The sequence below is a fragment of the Acartia tonsa genome, chromosome 8 (assembly GCF_053477335.1).
Source record: "Acartia tonsa isolate MP-2025a chromosome 8, ASM5347733v1, whole genome shotgun sequence".
In the NCBI taxonomy this organism is placed as follows: domain Eukaryota; kingdom Metazoa; phylum Arthropoda; class Copepoda; order Calanoida; family Acartiidae; genus Acartia; species Acartia tonsa.
In genome coordinates, this window is record NC_137267.1 from 50028649 (window position 1) to 50053828 (window position 25180).

Below are 25180 nucleotides of genomic sequence, written 5' to 3' on the forward strand. Positions count from 1 at the left end.
TTATTATTGATGATCAAATAATATAATACGATGGAATGGGATAATTAATATAAAACAATAAAAAATCCTTTTGGAGATTTTAATTATTAGTAAAAAAGTTTGGACATTACTAGTTTGGAACCAAATAATTGAAACTCAATAAAAGTATCTAAAGTTTTTGAGCCAACGAATAGAATAAAACTTTGAGTACCATTGTAATTTACATTCCAGTGTCCTCTTCCTCCCTGACATATGGTTAAAAAAAATGTAATTATATTAAGTTTCTTAAAAATTAAAAGTATAGTTACCCTACAAGTGTTAATGTACGTTTGTGCAACTGTCTGAATAGTTCACCTCTTATGGATGTTATTGTTCCTATTTTTATAATAATTTTCCTTGTTGAATTATATTTTCAATGAAAAGTGTATAATTTGCAGAATAGGGGTAAAAAAATAATTGCATTTCCTATTTTAAATTATTGTTTTGGTTATCTATCTAACTAAGACAAAGGACGTACAAGCTTTATTGTAAGAGGGGTAAGAAGATGGTTTTCAAAAGTTTGAAGGGGTCAATCTAATTTTTTTTTAATTTTGAAGGTAATAATATGAAGGTTTTCAAAGTTTTGGGGAGGAGGGGGAAGGTAAACACTTATTTACCCTCATCTTGGACGTCTATGACCTAAGTATGTATTTACTAAAAGCGAAACTTGTATGAATCGATTCAAGCCCAATATGAGGATTTCTGTAACAATTAAGCAAAACTTTATAATTATTATTGGAAAGTCGGAAAGGATTAGATTTTTGAAATTGACATTCCCATGACAATAAAGTATAGTGTATGCCTACAAAGGTTTTATTTAATAAGCAATTTTACGATTGATTAAAACCGAAGTTTTGCATAGATTTATTTTTCTTTATGCATTCATTTATCAAGCACGTTGTTAAAGTCAAGGTGTTATTAAATATGTAATATCAATATGACCTCATTTGTAAGTATATAAATTACAAATATTCGCAACAACCTATAATGTTCAGGGGACACTTTACTGTAATTTAATCTAGCATTAAGATATCTTATTCGTTGGCTAAACAATTTTGGGTACTTTTATTGAATTTTCATTAGTTGATAACAAACAAGCAATGTTTTAACTTTTCAATTTTAATCTACGAAAGGGATAATTTTGCTTATTGTCATTAAGAATGCACATCAATTTATCGTCCATTGTCTAATCCCTGACAATATTAAAAGAAACAAGGTAAAATAGACCAATATACAAGAACGCTTTAAGCTGGTATTGTGCACCCAAGAGGTGTTTATTTAATGTCCATATTTTGTTAACATTAGTGCAAATCAAAACTCGTTAAAATTAAAAGCAATTTATAAAGCAACATTAGAATTTATTTATTAATAATTCTATCAGATTATAATTAAGACATGATCACCTAAATTTAATAACACATTTTCGACATAAATAATGTAAATAAAGCCGTAAACTTTAAATGGACATATAATCAACATAAACTATTAAAATGATTATTTCATAATATTTCTTTTGTTTTAAGTTTTGGGATTCATAAACAGTCTAAAACGACCAAGCTAATATTGTTTTATTCCCTTCTACAAGATATGCGATTGATAATAAAGATTTTTTTGCTTTGAAATATATTTCGTTATGTAGAAGCAGTAGATACCAATTAAAATGTTATGGTTGAGATAGATTTATAACTGTTAAAGTTCATGAACAAGCATTAATATTATTAATATAGATATGAAGTTGCAAAAAATTTTAAAATTCTTGGAGTGGGAGTTGGAGATTCGGTCGAACTTATGACAAAAAATTTACAGCTGTTTTTTTAAAGACAACCCACCCACACCATAGTCTAAAGTGACTTTTTTGCATTAATATGATTGCAAACTTTCTTTATGCATTTTAAATTCAAGGAATTTCCTTCAAGGCACAAAACACCGAACGACAGGTTTTTGACAAAATCTTGAATTTTTCGGTTGTGGCACCCTTGCTACTTCTTTCCCAACTTTATTATCCTTATATAAGATTAACAGGATGTCTGTCTGTTTGTTTGTTTGTATCAAAAAATTTTGCTAACCGCTGGACCTATATGGTTCTTCTTTAAAGCGAAGCTTCTCATAGGTCCTAGGAAGGTTTATAACTATTTAAGAGAACCGTTCCCCCCCCCCAAAAAAAAAATGTTCACTAAAAAAATTTAAAGTAGCGGGCAGTTGAAGTTGAAATAATCTTTTTTTATCCCCATCAAACCCTTAACTTAACAAATGAAGCAATTGAAGGGTTTAAAATTGTCACATACAAATTACAAATATTTTTAAAATTATTTTTTTCCCTTAACTTATTCTAAAAGTTGATTAATTTATCAAGAATTTGTGTAAAAAGAACGAAAGAGAAGAAATTTTTTGAGAAGAAAAAAAGTAAAAAATGACAAATACAAAAAGAAACCAAAAAAATGTTAAGCTTATAGTTTGAACGATAAATCAATAAGCAGCAAAAAGTAATTGTTAGTTCTTTCAAGAATTTATTATTATTTAATGATATTTTTTACTTGAAAACCATGTCTAGGACACGTTTAATAAATAATTTACTATAAATTGAAATATTTATTTTAGAAAAGAAACAACTTGTTTCAACCTAATTTTTAAAGATTAGATATTACATATCTTTACGAAGATAAGTAAAAGTATGAATTTTATTAATCGATATAGAATATACGTGGATATTATGACAGGGAAAATTGTCGTTATTTTATGATGTTAACATAGAACTCATTTATTTGTCAGTTTGTTTATCAAGTACAAGGGGAAGGGATGTGGTAAAGGAAGTGGATGGAGGGGGGATGTTCGTTATTTGAGCCCGCAGCGCTTTTCACTTTATTAGAGAACATGAAAATCTGATGTAACATCCAAGTAATAATATATCCATTATTTTATTGCTCTTTAAGGTACAAACAGTACAATTTCTTATTAACATTATCTATAAATAGACAAATTCCTTAATTTACAACAAACCCACCTTCTTCATATAAAGGTTTAAGTTAGGTTAAGAATGGTTGAAGATTATCACGTAGGGCTAGCGATCGAAATAGTTACTGACATTAGGGTTTTAAACAAAGAAAAACAGTAGGCCATCGACGTCACTTTTTTCTTGAATAAAAAAATATCTACTGAGCTCACCTTAACCCCGCCTAACTTTTTGATGGCCAGCCGCCGTCTTCGCTGGCTCCACAGCTGTTTAGATTGTTCTTCAGATCCGGTGTCCACGCCGAAAAACCGCAGGATTTTCCGGGTAAAATACCTAAAATATAAAAAATATTACAATTACAAAAAATCAGCAAACTTTAAAAACACTTTCTGATAGTAGAATGACACAGATAGAGAGAGTAGACTATGGACTGTTTATTACACTAGTCCCCAAAGTTTTATAATAACGTTTCCCTATTTACTGGCTTAATAACTTTGGGGACTTTAGTGAATTTTGATTGGTTGGTTTATTAAGTTAAGTGTTCAAACGTTTCAACCATTAATTAAAAGCTACAGAATGGGTATTTTGTGCATCATTATTAGGGTTGTACATCAATTTATGGACCATAGTCTTATCTCTTAAGATCCCTGATCAATGAAAATTAACATTAAATTGGCTAAATATGTAAAAAGATTAATTATATACTTTGTTTATTTGATTTAAAATTGCAGCCCTATTTTGGATATATTTATGCTTGATTTTAGAGTATTCTTTCATATATGTAGATCGTTGTGTATATGTAGATAAATAATGCATAAGGCCTGCTCAGGCCTTGTTATAAATGAGAGGGGTCTAAACTAAATATAGATAGATAGAAACATACATAGATATGATAAGATAGATAGAAAGATACATATATAGATATAGCTTGCGTGGGCCTTGTTATAAATTGGAGAGGTCTAAACAAAATATAGATAGATAGAAACATACATAGATATGAGTAGATAGATAGATAGATAGATACATATATAGATATAGCTTGCTTGGGCCCTGTTATAAATTAGAGAGGTCTAAACAAAATAAAGATACATACATAAATAGATAGATATATACAGATAAATATATAAATAATGCATAAGGCCTGCTCGGGATTGTTATAAATGAGAGGGTCTATACTAAATATAGATAGATAGATACATACTACATATAATTCATACTGCAAAGCTCAAAGATCTTAAATTGAAGTAATAAAATTTAAGTAAAGCTTTTATTAATAATCTATGACCACTTTTATCAATTGCCATATAGTTGACTAACAATACTAAAGAACACTGTATCTAAACAAAGTGTTTTAGGTTTGGAAGAATTTCGTAGAATTTTAAGTAAATTATTTAATTCTTGACATATTAAGACGACTAAGAAAAACCGCCAAGATACGCAGAATTTATTTATGAAGGTCTTTTTCAAAAGGTGTTACAGCCTCATTTAAACACAAACTTTTTAGAGATACTTTTTTAAAGGTCTTTGGACTTGTAAACAGGACGAGAAATGAATAGAAAAATTTAAATTGATTGAAAAGGTAAAAACTATATGCCTTTTTTAATATTGAAACCAAGAATTATTGAATACATTATTTAAAAGTAAATTTGGATCCCCTTTTAAAATGCTTTGAAAAGCATGCTATTGTATACCAATATACAAGTGTATATACAAAATAGCGAGAAAAAAAAACATTTCTGTAGCTAAAAACTTACTATTTCATTCAAAAGATTTTTCATTGCTGTACTACACAGGGATCTAAAGGGATAAGACAATGGCCAATAAATTGATGTACTTCCACAATGATGATACATAAAATTACCACTTCTGTACATTACAATTAGTGGTTGAAATGGTTGGACACTCCACTTAATGAATCAACCAATTAAAATTCAATACAAGCCCCCAAGGTTGTTAAGCCAACGAATAACAAAATGTATTTTAAGACTTTTAGGACTAGTGTAATAAACAGCCCAATGTCCCCTCCCTCCTTATGTACTACTTATGGTCATGATTGAAAATGTTAACTTTTATTCTTAAAATTAATTTTACTTTTTTAGCTTTAATGTATAAACACCAATATATATAAATATTTATCTTTAGTGTTTTAGTGGTATACTTCTGGGAGGGAGGGGACAATGTTTATTACACTAGTTTCCAAAGTTTTATAATAATCTTTTTTCTTATCCGTTGGCTTAACAACTTTAGGAACTTAGTGATTTTTGATTGGTTACTTCATTAAGTTGAGTGTCCAAACGTTTCAACCAATAATTGGAATCTACAGAAGAGGGAATTTTGCGTATCATCAATGCAATGAACATCAATTTATCGGCCATTGTTTTATCCCTTTAGATCCCTGGGTATACTTAGTTAAAGATGTGTTAGACCATGCCATTTGTCTATTTGCTTCTAAACTATACTGCAATTTGCATAAGTTTGGAGATAGGATAATGGAATATAAATATCTCCTTCTAAATAATGATAAATTAAAGAGGAAAGTTGTTACTTTAACTAAACACTAGCGGCTACGCCCCTAGAGGCCTCTAGTGGCACTTTGAATGTTTTTTTTTTATTTAAAATATCTGATTACAGAAATAATTGGTTTATGTTTCGTTCAAGTCTCTTTTTTGGGAGGGGTAATTTTTTTCTAGGGGCGATTTCTTCTGAGAGGGTACCCTCCCCCCAAAATAGTTATAAACCTTTCCGGGACATATGAGAATCTACCCTGTTAAGGAGAACCCGATCGGTTCAGCGGTTAGCAAGATCCTTCGGTACAAACATACAAACACACAAACATCCTGTTACTTTATTATAAGGATTTCAAAATGTATGATTTAACAATTAAAAATCCTATATATACGTTTGTGAATAGCACAACGATAAAAAGATTATTTTTAACGCAGCAAGAAAAGCTAAAGCAATAATAGTAAGGTTAGACTTATTAATTATTATTTTCTCTGGACAGCTTTATAAACAAAGACTAAATTGTACCACCTTCATAAGGGGGGTGGGGGGTAATGCAACCATCTCGTAATCAATGTATAAATGGCACTTAGAATTCGAATTTTGATCTGAAATTTTGCATAAGTAATCCTTGGTAGGTCTATTATCCCTAAATCGAACAAAAAGTTGAAAAAATAACGGCTAACGGCTCAGTCGTTTAGCCGCTTTTTATCTTTTTTTTAGGGCAAATCTGTTATAAATTACGTAGAAATCAACTTTTTGAAACACATTTTTGCTTTAAATCATTTGAAATGATACCAAAAAACATGTTTTTGATTTCTAGTACCAGCAATTACCGGCTAGAACCGTTTGAAAACGTTTTGGAGCGGAAAAGAGTTAGTAAAGAGTTAGTAAAGTTAGGTTTCGTGATGGATTTCCGTTGAAAATAGTCAAAAAATGGCTAAATGGCTGAGCCGCCAGCCGTAAGCTGCTACTTTTCCAACCTTTTGTTGGATTTAGGGAAAATAGACCTACCAAGGATTACTCATGCAAAATTTTAGGTCAAAATTCAAATTCTAAGTGCCATTTTTACATATATTACGAGATGGTTGCATTAAAAAAAAACCTTAATAACCAGATAAACATAGGAAACATTGTATCTCTAAAAAGTTGTAGTTAAGTATACCTAGCACCAAAAAAATAACAGTAAACCAAAATTACACTGCCATTACTGGTAAAGTTTTGTTGGGGTATGAAAAGGGTACAAACCATAAACTCCAAGAAGAATGAATAAAAACCGCACAAGTTAGTTGCAAAATCAAGCTCCAACAAGTACGATTTTGTCCCTGAAAACCGCAACAAGATAAAACTTTTTGAGATTAGATTTAAACGGTTAGCTCTAATGAATTATTGATTTATAGAATCATTACACATATTCTGTCACTAAAATTATGTACATTTCTTTTACACAGTACATTTAGTTTTTAAATGTAGGATCTTAAGTTTTTTTTAAATTTCATGATTTGAAACTTTCTAATCTAATTTTTTTCATTTTATACTATTACTGCGGGAATCTAATTCTTATAGAACTACTTGCAGAGTAAGTACGGAATGCATTTTTAGCTTTTGCACATAAAATTTACATTTGTCAACTTTTAACTAAAGGGATTCAACCCATTTGCTTGCCTCCCTGCACATTTCCAACATTTTTTTCTTTCTCACTTTCTTTATATCTTATGCACTATCTAGTAGTATCTATCAGGGCTCGGCACCCGCGCGTCAGCCGCCAGTAAGCCTTAGGAAAAATAACCTTTAACAATTTTAAAAATATACCAGAAGTCTAAACCTGATTTAAATATTGCATTCCCTTTTTTTAAAGCACCCAAGCGGGTTTAAAAGTTTAGGCTTAGTCGCGGCTGACGCGCAGCTGCCGAGCCCTGGGATATATTCTTACTTTTTTCTCTTTTGCCAATAATTGTACTTAGTTTCGCTTTAAGTTTTCACTTTATATAATTAAAATATTCACATTTTTTTGTAGGAGAGTATTACTTTATTGAATTATATTCTATTAATGGCAACAAAAAAATATTTCTATAAATAAAGACAGTTTAAACGAATACCCTTTCTATATATTACATAGATTTAAAGAAATACTCTTTTCCATGATAAAATTTAATATGAAGTTTATATCTTTCAAGAAGGAGCAGATAGGATTTTCATTTTAATGGACTTTTATCCTACGCTCAATATTCTACTTAAGTTGTTTTAGATATCAAAACGTATAGAGTTTTGATTATATAATAGCTATGCTAATGGTTTTATATTAGTAAGAATTGTAATTATAGGTAGAAAATTTTACTTTTGATAATATGGATAAAGCCTTAAGTGTCATGTGTGACGTCATAAAAATACATTTCATTTTGGGGGGTTTCCTTTCCCACTTCTCCTCACATCCTTCCCTTTTTAGACGTATTTTTATGACGTCACACATGGCACTTTAGGCTTTCTCAAAATACGATATTTTACATCCTTCACTTTTAGACCGTATTTTTATGACGTCACTCATGACACTTTCCGCTGTCCCCTAATTTTATTAGCTTGTACAATTTTGTACAATAACTGTACAATGAAAAGTAACTTACGTTTTAACTTGAACAGGAGTTGATGATTGCTCTTGACATAGCGGGGAGAGAGATGTACATGGTTCACTGTACTGAGAACTATTTAGGGTCCTAAATATTTAAAACATTTTCATAAATTAATTAGAAGATTTTTTTTATAAAATGTGTTTATTTAGATCCATATGGACCCTAACAAAGCGGGGAGAGAGATGTACATGGTTCACTGTACTGAGAACTATTAAGGGTCCTAAAGTATTTAGAACATTTTAGATCATTTATTATAAATAAATTAGAAGATTTCTTATAATTGTTTAGAAGTTTTTTATTATAAATTATTTAGAAGATTTTTCATAAATTTTTATTTGGATGTTTCACATGATTGACAATTAATGTTATTTAACTAACATACGGGGACCTACTATTCAAATAATTGACTAAAAAGATTAAGAATCCTTTATTTATTTTTGGTAATTATTAACAGTTTGACTAAACAATAGCATTTGATTTATATAAATTATACATTTATTTTTAGTAGCGAAGCTACTCTATAATTCACTTTGTCCGTCCGTCAGTCCGTCAGTCAGTCCGTCAGTCAGTCCGTCAGTCCGTAACGCTATGGGGGAAATGGGATTTACTCAGCTCCTATAAAAGATAGAATTCTGAAATTTTTTGACAACATTCCCATCATCAAGGAGCACAATTGACTATAAAACATCATTGGCGGTCGGACCGATTTTTAGCAGGTTTTAGGCTATTTTTATATTTTTCACATTTTTCTCCATATCTTCAGTGTTTATGGTCCGATTTTCAAATTTTTTTCAGTTACAGACATCAAAATTAAATTTCCCGCCGTTTAAAAAAACAACCATGAAGGCCAGACTGCCATTTTAGCAGGTTTTAGGCTATTTTTATATTTTTCACATTTTCCTCCATATCTTCAGTGTTTATGGTCCGATTTTCAAAATTTTTTCAGTTATAGATATCAAAATTTAATTCCCGTCTTTTAAAGAAAACAACCATGACGACTAGACTGCCTTTTAGCAGGTTTTAGGCTGTTTTTTTTTTATATATTTAACACTTTTCTCCATATCTTCAGTGTTTATAGTCCGATTTTCAATTTTTTTTCAGTTATAGATATCAAAATTAAATTTCCCGTCTTTTAAAGAAAATAACCATGATGGCCAGACTGCCTTTTTGGCAGGTTTTAGGCTATTTTTATATATTTAACACTTTTCTCCATATCTTCAGTGTATATGGTCTGATTTTCTAAATTTTTTTAAGTTAAGGATTTAAAAATTAATTTTTTGTCGTTTTAAGAAAACAACCATGGCGGTCAGACTGCCTTTTATCAGGTTTTTGGCTATTTTATATGTTTTACATATTTCCCCATATCTTTGTTTATTTTGATCGAATTTTCAAACTTTTTTGGGATATCAGTATCAAAATGATTTTTCTCATTGTTATGAACATCTTTAACATAATTTACTTTGACCATTGTCATCATACAAAATAAAACAAGGTTTCATGTTTATATTATCCAATAAATCTATTCTTGATTTTAGTAAAAACCTTTTAAATCTACTTGTACGTATTCCCATCTACGATTTTTTGTGCTTCGCTACTTATGGATGTTGTCATCCTTGTTTTTTTGTTATTTGGGAAACGAAAATTGAGGATAGATTAGAATTTCTCTCTTATCTTTTGTGTATAATTGTCATTAACTAGAGACTCCTAAGGGGCCTCTTGGGGCAATTGGAATGTAGAAGGTACTTTAATATGTAATTATAAACCTTCACTGGGCCTTTAAGGATATTCACTGTAAAGGAGAACCATATCAGTGAGCAATTAGTGAGACCTCTTTACCACACACACACACAGAAAAACAAACATCCTGTTACTTCGTTTAAGTCAGAATTAAAAGAAGCAGCTTTTAGTGCCTAATAAAAATGATGTCATACAATACAAATGGAAGATGATAGACCAGTATACATTTTACTTTTGGTCAATTAAAATGTATACTGGTCTGTCATTGATCATTTGTATTGTATGACGTCATTTTTAATTACTATAAGCTGATCCGATTCTTACCTGGCGGCCATTTGGCTGGTGAGACTGGATTGTCTTGCCCGCTGTACACCCGGAGTGCCTCCCGGAGCTCCCAGGCTGGAGCCCATGACCGGAGGAGCCACCATAACAGGACCCAGACTGGAAGGACCGAGGCTGGAGCCGAGGCCGGAGCCGGCTAAAGTCTTTGGAGAGGAGGAGCACACTAAAAGATTTAGAACAGTTATTTATCGCATCGTATTATAGACAGTATTGAGGGGCCATATAACCGTTTTTCAGAATCGCTGAGATCCAGTTCTAATCCAGCGGATATTAATCGTTTTCTAAGCCATACTGGAAAGTCTTTTCTCGTATTCATTCGAATCCGGTGGATAGGAACCGGTTCTCATCCATACGAAAAACTATGTCTAGCATCGTATTATATCCAGCTTTCTACGAATATTAAAATGTACAATCATAATTGTACATTCTATATCCGCGGAAAGCCGTTTATAATACAATGTGAGAAATAACTATTCTTCTTAGTCTAACAGATTTATAGACACACATTTTAGAAACCATTATTTTAGAGGTCCTGGTTACAAAACAAATAATGATTAAAAGCATTAATATTTTTTATGGATTAGTTGGAAATGTAAAAACTATCATCTAACTCTTTCAAAAAGCTTAATAAACAAGGATGAAAAAACTTAATAAACAGCGAAGCACTGAAACGGTAGGATAAACGGACATAAACACTTGTACAGTGTCAGAACTGAATAATCAAGGAATAAATATAGCAAAAATCTGATCAATCGGATAAATAAAATAAAACAAAAATTTGTTGTTAAAGAAGTAAAAAATCAGCATGTTTAAAATGGACGTACTAACATTCTGGTAATGATTACAGAGTTGCTACGCTTTCTTAATACTACCTAACTTAAAAGTTTGAAATCGATAGGACAATTCTAACATGCCTAAATTAACAAAAAAATTTACACCCGAAGAGTCCTGTATATGATTAGATACCAATGATATAGAGGGACAACTAGATAGCTAGATACCGAAGCTATAGATTGACAACTAGATAGCTAGATAGAAAACTGTATACCTGAAAAGTCCTGTATATGATTAGATACCATAGATACCAAGGATATAGAGGGACAACTAGATAGCTAGATACTGAAGATATAGAGGGATAACTAGATAGCTAGATAGAAAATTGTATACCTGAAGAGTCCTGTATATGATTAGATACCATAGATACCGAAGGTATAGAGGGACACCGAGGGCTGGCTGGCACTTTCCTAAAAAACAGGGAATAATTATATTTCTATTTTACTATAAAAAAGAGTTATTTTTCTCCTTTTCACTGCTATTCTCCCCCCCCCCCCCAACTCTCTCTCTCTCTTCCTCTCGTTTTTCACTCCCTCTGTCTCACTCTATTTCTCTCTCTTTCCTTCTTGTTCAAGTTTTCTTTCTGTGGGGTTATCTAATTCTCATTGAGTTTGCTTGCCAAAATAAATATATGACTAGTAAGTATACCTATCTATCTATCAATCCAAAGTAAATATATGACTAGTAAGTATATCTATCTACCTATCCAAAACAAATATAAGACTAGTAAGTATACCAATCTATCTATCCAAAACAAATATATGACTAGCAAGTATACCTACCTATCTATCTATCAAAACAAATATATGACTAGTAAGTATACCTATTTATCTATCTATTCAAAACAAATATATCACTAGTAAGTATACCTATCTATCTATCCAAAACAAATATATGGCTAGTAACTATACCTATCTATCTATATATCCAAAGTAAATATATGACTAGTAAGTATACCTATCTATCTATATATCCAAAACAAATATATGACTAGTAAGTATACCTATCAATCTATCTATCCAAAACAAATATATGACTAGTAAGTATACCTATCTATCTATCTATACAAAACAAACATATGACTAGTAAGTATACCTATCTTTCTATCTATCAAAACAAATATATGACTAGTAAGTATACCTATCAATCTATCTATCAAAACAAATATATGACTAGTAACTATACCTATCTATCTATCCAAAACAAACATATGACTAGTAAGTATCTATCTATCCAAAACAAACATATGACTAGTAAGTATACCTATCTATCTATCCAAAACAAATATATCACTAGTAACTATACCTATCAATCTATCTATACAAAGTAAATATATGACTAGTAAGTATACCTATCTATCTATCTATTCAAAACAAATATATGACTAGTAAGTATACTAGGGTGGGTCGATTTTAGACATTTTTTTTCTGAGGCCAAAGCGGGGATCTGCACTCAATTTATATAGATATAATACACCTCTGGATGATTTAAAATTTATCCTAAGTGTTAAAACCGCTGACGACCAGGCATTCAATTGTATAGCTATTTGTAAATGGGAGTCAAAAATTTATTGAATCAGAACTATGGCTTCATGGTGCTCCCTGGAAATGCCTGGAGGAGCTGAGTCAGGAACTTTTGTCCCTTTCAAAAAATCTTGTTCCTAGCCTGAGAAAATCTAAAAAACCTCTACAAATTGGACAATTCTCAATAAACCTTAAAATTTTTTGGTTTTTTAGTGATTTCTAAGGCTAGGAACGAGATATTTTGAAACGGACAAAAGTTCCTGATTCAGCTCCTCAAGGCCTTTCCAGGGAGCCCCATGAAGCCATAGTTCTGATTCAAAAAAAATTTGAATGTCGTCTTTGCATACTAATATGTAATGAATTATATTTTTAAGTGGTCGTGTTCTAAAACTCAATTTTTTAAAATTCTTTTTCGGTCAGAAATGTTTTTAAGGTTAATTTTATCTGTTGCATATCCCCGCTTTGTCTAATTCCGATATGAACCCACCCTAAAGTATACCTATCTATCTATCTATTCAAAACAAATATATGACTAGTAAGTATACCTATAAATATATCTATCCAAAACAAATATATGACTAGTAAGTATACCTATCTATCTATCCAAAACAAACATATGACTAGTAAGTATACCTATCTATCTATCCAAAACAAATATATCACTAGTAACTATACCTATCAATCTATCTATACAAAGTAAATATATGACTAGTAAGTATACCTATCTATCTATCTATTCAAAACAAATATATGACTAGTAAGTATACCTATAAATATATCTATCCAAAACAAATATATGACTAGTAAGTATACCTACCTATCTATCTATCCAAAACAAATATATGACTAGTAAGTATACCTATCTATCTATCCAAAACAAACATATGACTAGTAAGTATACCTATCAATCTATCTATCCAAAACAAATATATGACTAGTAAGTATACCTATCTTTCTATCTATCAAAACAAATATATAACTAGTAAGTATACTTATCAATCTATCTATCAAAACAAATATATGACTAGTAAGTATACCTATCTATATATCCAAAGTAAATATATGACTAGTAACTATACCTACCTATCTATCTATCCAAAACAAATATATGACTAGTAAGTATACCTTTCTATCTATCTATTCAAAACTAATATATGACTAGTAAGTATACTTATCTATCTATCTAAAACAAATATATGACTAGTAAGTATATATACCTATCTATCTATCGATCCAAAATAAATATATGACTAGTAAGTATACCTATCTATATATCTATACAAAACACATATATGACTAGTAAGTATACCTATCTATCTTTCTATCTAACTAAACAAATATATGACTAGTAAGTATACATATCTATCTATCTATACAAAACAAATATATAGCTAGTAACTATACATATCTATCTATCCAAAACAAATATATGACTAGTAAGTATACCTATCTATTTATATATCCAAAACAAATATATGACTAGTAACTATACCTATTTATCTATCTATTCAAAACAAATATATGACTAGTAAGTATACCTATCTATCTATCTATCCAAAATAAATATATGACTAGTAAGTATACCTATCTTTCTATCTATCCAAAATAAATATATAGTAAGTATACCTATCTATCTATCCAAAACAAATATATGACTTGTAAGTATACCTATCTATCTATCTATACAAAACAAATATATGACTAGTAAGTATACCTATCTATATATTCAAAACAAATATATGACTAGTAAGTATACCTATCTATCTATCCAAAACAAATATATGACTAGTAAGTATACCTATCTATCTATCCAAAACAAATATATGACTAGTAAGTATACCTATCTATCTATCTCTCCAAAACAAATACAGGGTGCGCCACATAAATCCGGACTTTTAGGTAATTACCTTTTTGCCCATAAAAAATTTTGGACGATGGAGGACGTGCTCTCCGAGCTGGAAGCGCTTATGTTCAACATGCCAGAATATAAATGCGCTGATAGTTTACCCTGGATTCTCGACTAGGGCCCACTAAATGTGACCTCAGCCCATCTGTAGGTGAGGTAGAGTTATGCAACTTGCTGGGGATACTGTTAGATACATAAGTGAGACACTAGAAAAGACTAGAGCTCTCTATCTGAAATGGCTTGGCCGTAGTACTCCAGCAAAGTGAAACATGGCAGATTTTGAGATGTCAAAAACGTCAAAAATCGTGAAAATTCGTGAAAATTTCTCGGTTCTCGAATACATGGGCCCATTTGTAAACTTATTTTAGACTATGTGTTGCGATGATAACCCTAGTTTAATCTTCATGCCATTTCCAAAAAGGTATTAAACGTTGTTCTAGCTTAATTGTGGCTCAAATGAGAGCCGCCGTGTCGACGGGTAGCTTGAAAGATGGGTGAATTTGGATCCTGCAGTTACTTACGTCCCTAAGGAGATATGGCCTCCCAGCAGCCCCAATCTTCATCCAATTGACTTTTGGGCCTGGAGCGCCATTAAAACACGAATCAATAGACGCGCCCATACCACAAAGACCTCCCTCATTGACACTATGAAGGAGAATTTTGCCAGCTTGGACAGGGACATGGTGACCAGGGTCTGGGGGCGGTTCAGGGGGCGGGTAGAGACGGTGATTGAGGCTGGCGGCGATTTTATTGAATAATCTAATAGTCATATACCTAGTTTGCTTCTCAGTTTTTAAAATTCAATAAAATCTTTAAAATTGACGATTTTATGTTCATTTATTTAAAAATAAGAAAAAGTCCGGATTTATGTGGCGCACGCTGTATATGACTAGTAAGTATACCTATCTATCTATCCATACAAAACAAATATATGACAAGTAAGTATACCAATCTATCTATCCATACAAAACAAATATATGACAAGTAAGTATACCTATCTATCTATCCATACAAAACAAATATATGACAAGTAAGTATACCTATCTATCTATCCATACAAAACAAATATATGACAAGTAAGTATACCTATCTATCTATCTAAAACAAGTATATAACTAGTAACTATACCTATCTATCTACAGGGTGCGCCACATAAATCCGGACTTTTTTCAAACGGCCATAGCACCAAAACTACTTGACCAATCTTAACGTTTGACCACACTATAAAAAGCTTGGGTAGTTATCTTTTTGCCCATAAAAATTTTCAGACGATGGAGGACGTGTTCTCCAAGCTGGCAGCGCTTATGTTCAACATGGCAGAATCGAAACGCGCTGATAGTTTACCCTGGATTCTTGGCTAGGGCCCACTAAATCTGACCTCAGCCCATCTGTAGGTGAGGTAGAGTTATACAACTTGCTGGGGATACTGTTAGATACATAAGTAAGACACTAAAAAATACTAGAGCTCTCTATCTGAAATGGCTTGGCCGTAGTACTCCATCAAAGTGAAACGTGGCAGATTTTGAGAGGTCAAAAACGTCAAAAATCGTTAAAAATTCGTGAAAATTTCTCGGTTCTCGACTACATGGGCCCATTTGTAACCTTAAAACTCGTTTTAGACTATGTGTTGGGATGATAACTCTAGCGTAATCTTCATGCCATTTCCAAAAAGGTATTGCACGTTGTTCTAGCTTAATTGTGGCCCAAATGAGAGCCGCCGTGTCGAAGGGTAGCTTGAAAGATGGGTGAATTTGGATCCTGCGGTTACTCACGTCCCTAAGGAGATATGGCCTCCCAGCAGCCCCGATCTTCATCCAATTGACTTTTGGGCCTGGAGCGCCATTAAAGCATGAACCAATAGACGAGCCCATACCACAAAGACCTCCCTCATTGCCACTATGAAGGAGAACTTCGCCAGCTTGGACAGGGACATGGTGACCAGGGTCTGGGGGCGGTTCAGGGGGCGGGTAGAGGCGGTGATTGAGGCTGGCGGCGATTTTATTGAATAATCTAATAGTCATATAGCTAGTTTGCTTCCCAGTTTTTAAAATTCAATAAAATCTTTGAAATTGACGATTTTATGTTCATTTTTTTAAAATAAGAAAAAGTCCGGATTTATGTGGCGCACCCTGTATATATCCAAAACAAATATATGACTAGTAAATATACCTATCTATCTTTCTCTCTTTCTCTCTTTCTATCTTTCTATCTATATATGATCTATCTTTCAAAATAAATGTATGTTTTTAAGTAAACTTATCTATGGGGTTTACCTCATGAAGATAACAAAAAATAATACTTTAATTTTAATTACATTAATATGAAAAACTATCTATAAAACCACAGAAATTATTTATATATCTAAGAAACCTTTCAGCTTTAATTTTATAATCAATAAAGTATCTTTCGAAGCCATTACATATTTTTGATGCTTTTGATCAACTATCTATGATTCTGTATTATATGATTTTATCTCTATAAATATTTGATATTGAAAAGTATAAAAATAAAAAGCAATTTCCCTTATACAGGATTTGGACCACTATAAACTTTTGTTATAAACTTATTTTCAATGCATGATGGTTTAGGTTAAGTTAGTGATACTTAGAAGAGCCCGTTTGGCTGGTTATTTGCAGATTTGGAACCTCAGTGTATTGAGTCTCCCCGCAGGGGCTGTTGCCAGGGTTTTTAAAAATGGGAGGGGATTTAGGTGGTTCCAGTATCGGTTTAGCTAATTCTACCAAATAAACTATTCTATTTATTTTACAATTTCCCCCTTTTTTCAATATTTGATTTTTCCTCGATTTTCCCTTGACATTTACTTTTTATTTGATAATAAACAAGGGTGACAATAAATATAAAAGCGGAGCTCTAAAACGGTATGACAGACGAACATCAACTCTTGTAGAGTGTCAGAACTGAATATAGAAAACATAAATATATAAGTTTTGACAAAATTATACGTAAATTTGTTGCAAAACTTCTTAAGTACAGAATTCTGTTTAAGGACTTACTGACATTTTTAGGACTTGATTAAATTGTACCTTATTGTAATAGAATTCAATAATCCAAAAATCAGAGCAATTAGATGATTTATCACATACAATTTTTTTTTTAGAGTTAAAAATCAACATGTTTAAATTGGACGTACGGAAATTCCTGGATCGATTATATAGTTGCTACGCTTTCTAAGTCGTACCTAACTACTACAGGAATCATCATAAATTAATATACATTATACATTCTCAATGTTAATTAATAAAATTACCCCATTTGTAGATTACAATTAGAAGTTGAAACGTTTGGACACTCAACTTAATAAACCAACCTATCAAAATTCATTAAAAGTCCCCAAAGTTGTTAAGGCAACCAATAAGAAAACATTTTGGGACCAGTTTAATAAGCAGCCCATTGACCCCTCTTTCTGATATTGTTGATATAAATAATTAGAATTGAATGTCAACATAAGGATTCTAGTCTTAACAGGGTTTGTTGGCCGACATAGGTAAAACTTTTTATCTTTATCTAATTATTGCTTCCTTATCTATGGTTCTATGTATGTATGTGTGTGTGTGTGTGTGTGTGTGTGTGTGTGTGTGTGTTAGTCTTCAAAGACAAGTTGGATTAATGAGGCTGTACTCCCATGTGAGTCTGTGTAATTGTGTGTTTGTTTGTGTGTGTATAAGTGGGCAAGAAAGAGTGGTTGTGTGTGTGTGTGTGTGTGTGTGTGTGTGTGTGTGTGTGTGTGTAGGGATAGAGGGGGGATGCATAAAGGGCAAGTTGATTGGTCAAATTGAGTTATACACAGCATACTCACACACACACGCTCACACACACACACACACACACAAATATACTAACACAAAAGGACTGAAAAGTTCTAACAGATAAAGGTACTAATTCTCTTTAAGTTACTTTATTTTTTTCTGTACCAACTGTTTTATATAATATGACATGTATTTAATCATCCTTTTATAAACATAACATTTTCAGTATAGCTTTGAAACCGATTAATATCTGTTGGATTAGAACCGGTTCTGAGCTATACTGAAATAACAGATAGAGTATCATTGACGATTTTTCACAAAAAAAAATCATAAAATAAAAATCTGTTTTATTGTAGTTTATTTTATCCTATGCCTAACTAACCCCCCAAGGGCTACCTAGTATCAAATATAACGCAACCTAACCTAACCTATTTTGATTTATGTCAAAATTAGAGAGAAGGGGAGTCATAGACGTCCAAGGTGGGTAATAAAGGGGTGTTTTTTAAACCCCTCATTTTACACCCTTAAAAATTACCCCCAACTAACTTTTGAAACCCCCCTTTAACCCAACTAAAAATAAAAAAGCTTTGACGTCCCCAGGGGGAATGCTCAAAGGAGTAAAAGTGCCATTTTTCCTGTTCTATTATCTCTTTCCATATAGTTTTACTTTCCATTGTATTTTCTCTAACTAAATTTACAGTGTTAAAGGAAAATGTCTGCTGTTGAATAATTTCCAAATTTCCCTTAAGGGGTCAAATGAACCCACCTCCACCCCCCCCCCCCCCCTACTGCAAGTGATGTGATTACTTGAAGTACAACCAAAAAAATCATGTAAATATATCAAAATTGTTGGAGAAAAATTTCAACTTATAGTATGTACAATTAAAAAGATTTCTCGTATTCATTCGAATCCGGTGGATAGGAACCGGTTCTTATCCATACGAAAAAACTATGTCTAGCATCATATTATATCCAGCTTTCAACGAATATAGAAATGTACAATCATAAGATTAAAACCAGTTTTTTAGCCCGTGCCTTCGGCATCTCGGGGCTAAAAAAACTAGTTTAAATCTTATAATTGTACATTCTATATCAGCGGAAAGCCGTTTATAATACGATGAAAGAAATAACTATTATATATTTTTTGTTGTTCATTTTATGTTAGGTTTGGTTTAAGGTAGCACCAGATGTTAATTCTATTAGATTTTTTCCACTATGGCTTCGAAACCGATTAATATCCGATGGATTAGAACCGTTTTTCAGCCATAATGAAAAATCATGTATAGTATAGTAATGCAGACAATTCTTCACAAATAATAAAATAAAATCATAAAATTATTACCAGTTTTGTTAGCCCCGAGGGACCGAAGGCTTTTAATCTATTTCATTTTACTATCAACGGAAAGCTATCTATGATATGATGCATCAGGGACCAGTGGGGGTTGAGAAAGAATAGCTATTCAAGATAGGGGTCCAACTTATAAATATAGAATATTGCCTAAATAATTTTATTCTCTTTTTTTCCTTGAGTCTTGAATCAATTATTCAAATATTTCTGCCCCGCATATGAAGATTAAAAAAGTCTCTGATGTACTTAAATGTACACTTTTTGCAAGCGAAATTTTGTAAGTTTTTGGAGTGTTAGTTGATTCTTTAGTTAGGATTGTAAGAATTAACTTACCAATTTAAGACTTTGAAATGTCTTTATAGTGCCTTAAAAATGACTTTATACAATACAAATGACGAATGAGACAGACTAAATTACCAATGGCAGGCCAGTATACATTTTAATTGACCAATTATAGGCCAGTATGACGTCATTTTATACAGGCACTATAAAATGGTTCAGCTTCTTGGATTGTATAACTAGAAATTCTTCCATTTTAAAGAAAGTATAAATTCAAGAAAACTAAAATTATACCAAATTCAGAATTTTTTTAGAACATTAGATTTATGTTTTCTTCATTGAAAGATATGCAAAACTTGATTTTGGAGGGGGAGGGGGTTAATTAACTCCATCTTGTATCACCCCACCTGTAAAATTCCATTTTCAAAAACTGAAAATTTTCCATTGAGATTTTTTATCTAGACCCTCCAAAAAAAAGATTCAGACGTCCATGGGTATTTTTATGGCCCACAAAGCTGTTATAGGGATAGTATCAATTCTTCTTGTTTCAACCTTCCAGAAGAATGGATATATCATTACTTGGATGTTACACCAGATTTTCATGTTCTCTAATAAGTAAAATAACTATGCTTTCCATCCATCCCCTACACTCCATCCCCTCCCCTCCCACTGAATGAAGAAACAGACCAATAAGTGAGTTTTAGCACATTTTAGCAACCTAAATAGACGATTTTTTTTTCCTGTCATATTATTCACGTATATTCTTTATCCATTTCCAGAAGAAAAAAAAAGAACTGTTGAAGATTCTTTGTGCAATATTTAGGTCAGGCTTTTCATAATTTACCAGGGAAAAAGAGATAGTACAATAGCTTAATTAATTAATTAGGTGTAAAAATATGTTTTAAACAATTATAAAACTTTCCTTTAAAAAATTGTCAAGCTTAGAGAAATTTAGCATAAGACTAAAAAATTTCTATCTTTTATATATTTGTACATATACTCATTATATATTCTTTTAAACTTCTGTCTTATAACTATCTACCTATGAATTAGGTTTCTATCTATCTTATACCTATCTATCTATCCTATAGCTATCTATCTATCCTATACCTATCTATCTATCCTATAGCTATCTATCTATCCTATACCTATCTATCTATCCTACAGTCATCTATCTATCCTATAGCTATCTATCTATCCTATAGCTATCTATCTATCCTATAGCTATCTATCTATCCTACAGCCATCTATCTATCCTATAGCTATCTATCTATCCTATAGCTATCTATCTATCCTATAGCTATCTATCTATCCTATAGCTATCTATCTATCTTATAGCTATCTATCTATCTTATAGCTATCTATCTATCCTATAGCTATCTATCTATCCTATAGCTATCTATCTATCCTATAGGTTTTTATCTATTATATAGCTATCTATCTAACATATAGGTTTTTATCTATCGTATAGCTATCTATCGGATACTAACTAACTTACATTTTATCTATAAAAGTATTGGAAAATAATATCTCATTAGAAGAAATTAAAAAATGGTATCTTAGAAGCGAGACTATTCTACGAGACCTAAACGTCTGTCTGTCTGACTTACCAATCTTTCAGTCGTTCTAGCTCATCATCTTTGAGTGGTTCCAGAAAGGATTGTTGCGACGTCTTCATAGACTCGACCAAATAGTTACTCTGCCCCATATCTTTGGACGCAGCCGAGTCGCGTTTCTCCGCCTTCATATGGGCCGCAGAAATGGCGGCCGCCGACGAAACGGCCACCAGACCGGCCACGGAAGCGCTATCACTGCCGTTTCCGCCGCCCATGCCGGAATGGTCGGACATGCCGCCCGACCGCTCGATCAAATCACTTTTTGAGTTTTTCCGCGACAGGGTTTCCGGTTTGTGGCCGATTTTTGGCGGCTCCGGTTTTTCCTTGCCGTCCGGCGGTTCACGTTTTAGCATGGTTGCCAAACCAGATAATTCTGAAACAATAAAATATTTATTAAGCTTTTGAATTTAATTAAGTTTTTGCATTTTTAAAGAAAATTTTAGCATTTAACTTTTCTAGCAGTTAAAAGTTACTGCAACCTTTTAAAAATCACATTTTTAATGTTTATGAATATTGTCTTAATAATTGAAAAGTTGTATCAAATAATTTTTTTGAATAGCTAAATATGAAATACTAGCGGCTACGCCCCTAGAGGCCTCTAGTGGCACTTCAAATGATTTTAAAAAAAAATAATACATAACATTTCTATATTGCGTAAAAAAATTCCATTTTTTGTGATTTCTCTTATGAGGGTGGTTGTACCCTCCCCCAAATTAGTTATAATCCTTCCCGGAAACCTATGAGAAGCTAACCTGTTAAGGAGAACCCGATCTATTCAGCGGATAGCGAGATCCTTCGTTCCAAACAAACAAACACACAGGCATCCTGTTACTTTATTATAAGGATGTATGACGAATCTTCCCCCCAAACTGTATAAAACTACTTACCTTGATACGCTAATAATTGTTCAGTGCTATCCTCCCTACCCAGAGAGTCCAGAGACTTATCCGTGGAGCGGGACAAAGTCTTCATGTGGTGGCTGTGCGCCAGCGCCTGGGCGGCAGACGACGAATTCGACCGCCGGCTCATGGTCGCCGTCATCAGCATATGACTGCCGCTGGTCACAATCGGCGCCGGGAGTATAAAATCGTCGGCAAGAGATTGCACGCTCCGCGCGTCGTCAGTAAAGTTGAGGTTTGCGGCGGCGGCGGCCGCCGCGTTGGCCACTGCGGCCGCGTGGTGACGCCCGTAGTTATCGCCGATGCCGCGGCAGTTCTTCTCCGACCACTTGCGGCCCCGCAGTGTGGCGTAGGATTGTTGCAGCTGGTCGGAGGGTCGCAGACCTGACATTTCATCCCTGAAAAAAGTAAATAGGTTTTTTTTCGCGGTTTGGTTGATAGAGTAAGAAATGTACCCAAAATAAAAAAACTTTGGGGACCTTTATCAAATCTTGATTGAGTGCTGCAACTAATCAGTGCCCAAATATTTCAATTAATAATTTGATATTGAGATTTTTGTTTATTTTCACTGTTAGGAATATACACTTATTCATGGACTATTGTAATTTATATAATTTGTTTGAAATAAAAAAATATAATTTATTAATTATGAGGTGCTTATTAAGTAAGTGGACAGTGTATCAAAAATCAGCCATGTGGCGTCATAAAAATGAGGGAGATGAGAGGAGAAGTGGGAAAGAAAACATCTAAGTAAGAGATGGATAAGCCCTAATTTTTATGACGTCACATGGCTGATTTTTTTAGTCACTTTGTCCACTTACGCTTATTAAGGCCAATATCCATCTATGTTTTTATCTATCCTTATATCCATGGAAAGAAAAATGAGAAGGTTGAATGTCCGCTGGATTAGAAACGGCTCTCAGCCATCCTGAACTGGTTTTAACCTTATAAGCTGCGATAAATAACTATTAAAACTATCATAGCACATGTATGTTAGTTTGATATATTGCTATTTTGTTATTTTTTGCGAATATGAAACTGTATGCGGATGATAACATAAGCGACAGTGAATGTACACTGAGGAACTAGGCCAAGGGTGCCCTTTGTAATTAAACCATTTTCCTTTTTTAAAAGCGAAGCTTTTCTATAATTAGGGTAGTTTCGTCCGCCCGTAACGGTTAGCTCTCTTTCTTAATTAATACTTATTAGAATTGTCCTATCGATTTCAAACTTTGCATGATGATTCCTACAACTCATGATTCATGATTTATGATGATTTCTACAACTCTATAAGTGTTAATATTCATTTATACTACCATTTCAGACCTTCGCTTTTATGGATGTCGTTATCCTTGTTTTTCTACAAATCAAAATTCAATAAAAGTCCCCAAAGTTGTTGAGCTAACATATAAGAAAACGTTAATATAAACTTTGGGGCTAGTGTAAAAAAAACAAAGTCCCCTTGCTCTCTAACTGTTGATTTCTTACTTGACTTTAAAAGCTGATTTTTAAAAAAAAATTTAAATTGACCTAATATCTATGTTGGCAAATTTTAATTTTATTAAGATATTATGGTTGCATAATCTTAAAATTAATCAGATTATGTTTGTACGTTTCATTTTATGCAAACTTGGTGTTAATATGATACTACACGGGAAAGGCATCACACATGCCATCCACAATCCTTATTATGAAGAACAAGATCTCTGTATGTATGTCTGTGTGTGTATTAAAAAATCTCGCTAACCGCTTAACCAAATGATTCTTAACAGTATAGCTTCACATAGACCCTGGTAAGACATTAAACTATTTTGGGGGAGGGTACCGCCACCCTCCCAAACGAAAAAAAAAATATTTTTTTCATTTACATCATAAATTGTTAAATATTTGTAATTTATCAAAGAATAGATCTAAAATGTCTTTTGGTGAAAAATTCTTTCTAAAGTTTTTTTGTATGTTTTTTTTAACAAAAATAATACTAAAATTTGGTTGAAAATCAGAAACACCACTAAACCTTGGTTTGGTTAGGTTAGCCAAAGCAACCCTTTTATCTTACATAATTAAATTGATTAGGCCACAAGAGGGGGGCAAAATTTATTCAAATATACAGGGTGAGGAAAATTTAATAGAAATTAAACTCAATGATATATAGAGGGGACAAGAGGAAGTTTATTACACAGGTGAATTCTAATTGCTTGGATCATTAAGTTGAGTGTTCAAACGTTTCAAACACTAATTTTAATCTACTGAAGGGGTAATTTTGTGTATCATAATTAGGGATGTACACCAAGTATTGTCTTATCCCTTTAGCTCCCTGCATTAAACTTTAGTGGATGCGCCAGCACTCTCTAGGAACTTTGAAGTCCTTTCACTAATTGAAAGCTTTTCTAAAAAGTACAATCTTATTGGTAATGATTTTTTTAAAAATCTTTGAAACTCATTGAGTGATTTTTACTTTTCCCTCTGTCAAATACAATAATGATATCCCAAAAAGAAAAAAAAATAACTACACTATTTACTGAAAATAGATTTTAAGATATAAATTACTACGAATTAAACGAAAATTTAAAAATTTTTTTTCATAGAGAATAAAAGAATTTTGATGCTAAAACCCCTCCAAGAAAAAGAGCATAAACTATTTCTTGAAATACTATGAAATTGAAAAATGACCAAGTTTATATTATTTTGTACATGAAATAAGGGATAAGGAATTGTTATAAATAAATAGAAATAAAAGGATTTAAATAATTTTGGGATTTAGTTAAAAATACAAAGTAACGTCCCTATCTAAAATATATTTTTGCGCATTTACTTTTGCTGTGCATGATATTT

The 25180-nt window shown here is 32.2% G+C and overlaps 1 protein-coding gene across 4 annotated transcripts in view; it reads right to left on the reverse strand.

Moving 5' to 3' along the window:
• LOC145327209 (uncharacterized) overlaps nt 1–25180 on the reverse strand; it is a 153889-nt gene that overhangs the window by 62135 nt on the left and 66574 nt on the right. For all 4 annotated transcript variants that reach the window (XM_080170787.1, XM_080170788.1, XM_080170789.1 and 1 more), the window contains exons 12-17: nt 22337–22746; nt 21444–21822; nt 11344–11420; nt 10159–10339; nt 8092–8181; nt 3181–3301 (exon numbers count right to left, since the gene is read on the reverse strand). In XM_080170787.1, the coding sequence (XP_080026913.1) occupies nt 3181–3301; nt 8092–8181; nt 10159–10339; nt 11344–11420; nt 21444–21822; nt 22337–22746 (1258 nt within the window). The remainder of the gene's footprint in view (nt 1–3180; nt 3302–8091; nt 8182–10158; nt 10340–11343; nt 11421–21443; nt 21823–22336; nt 22747–25180) is intronic.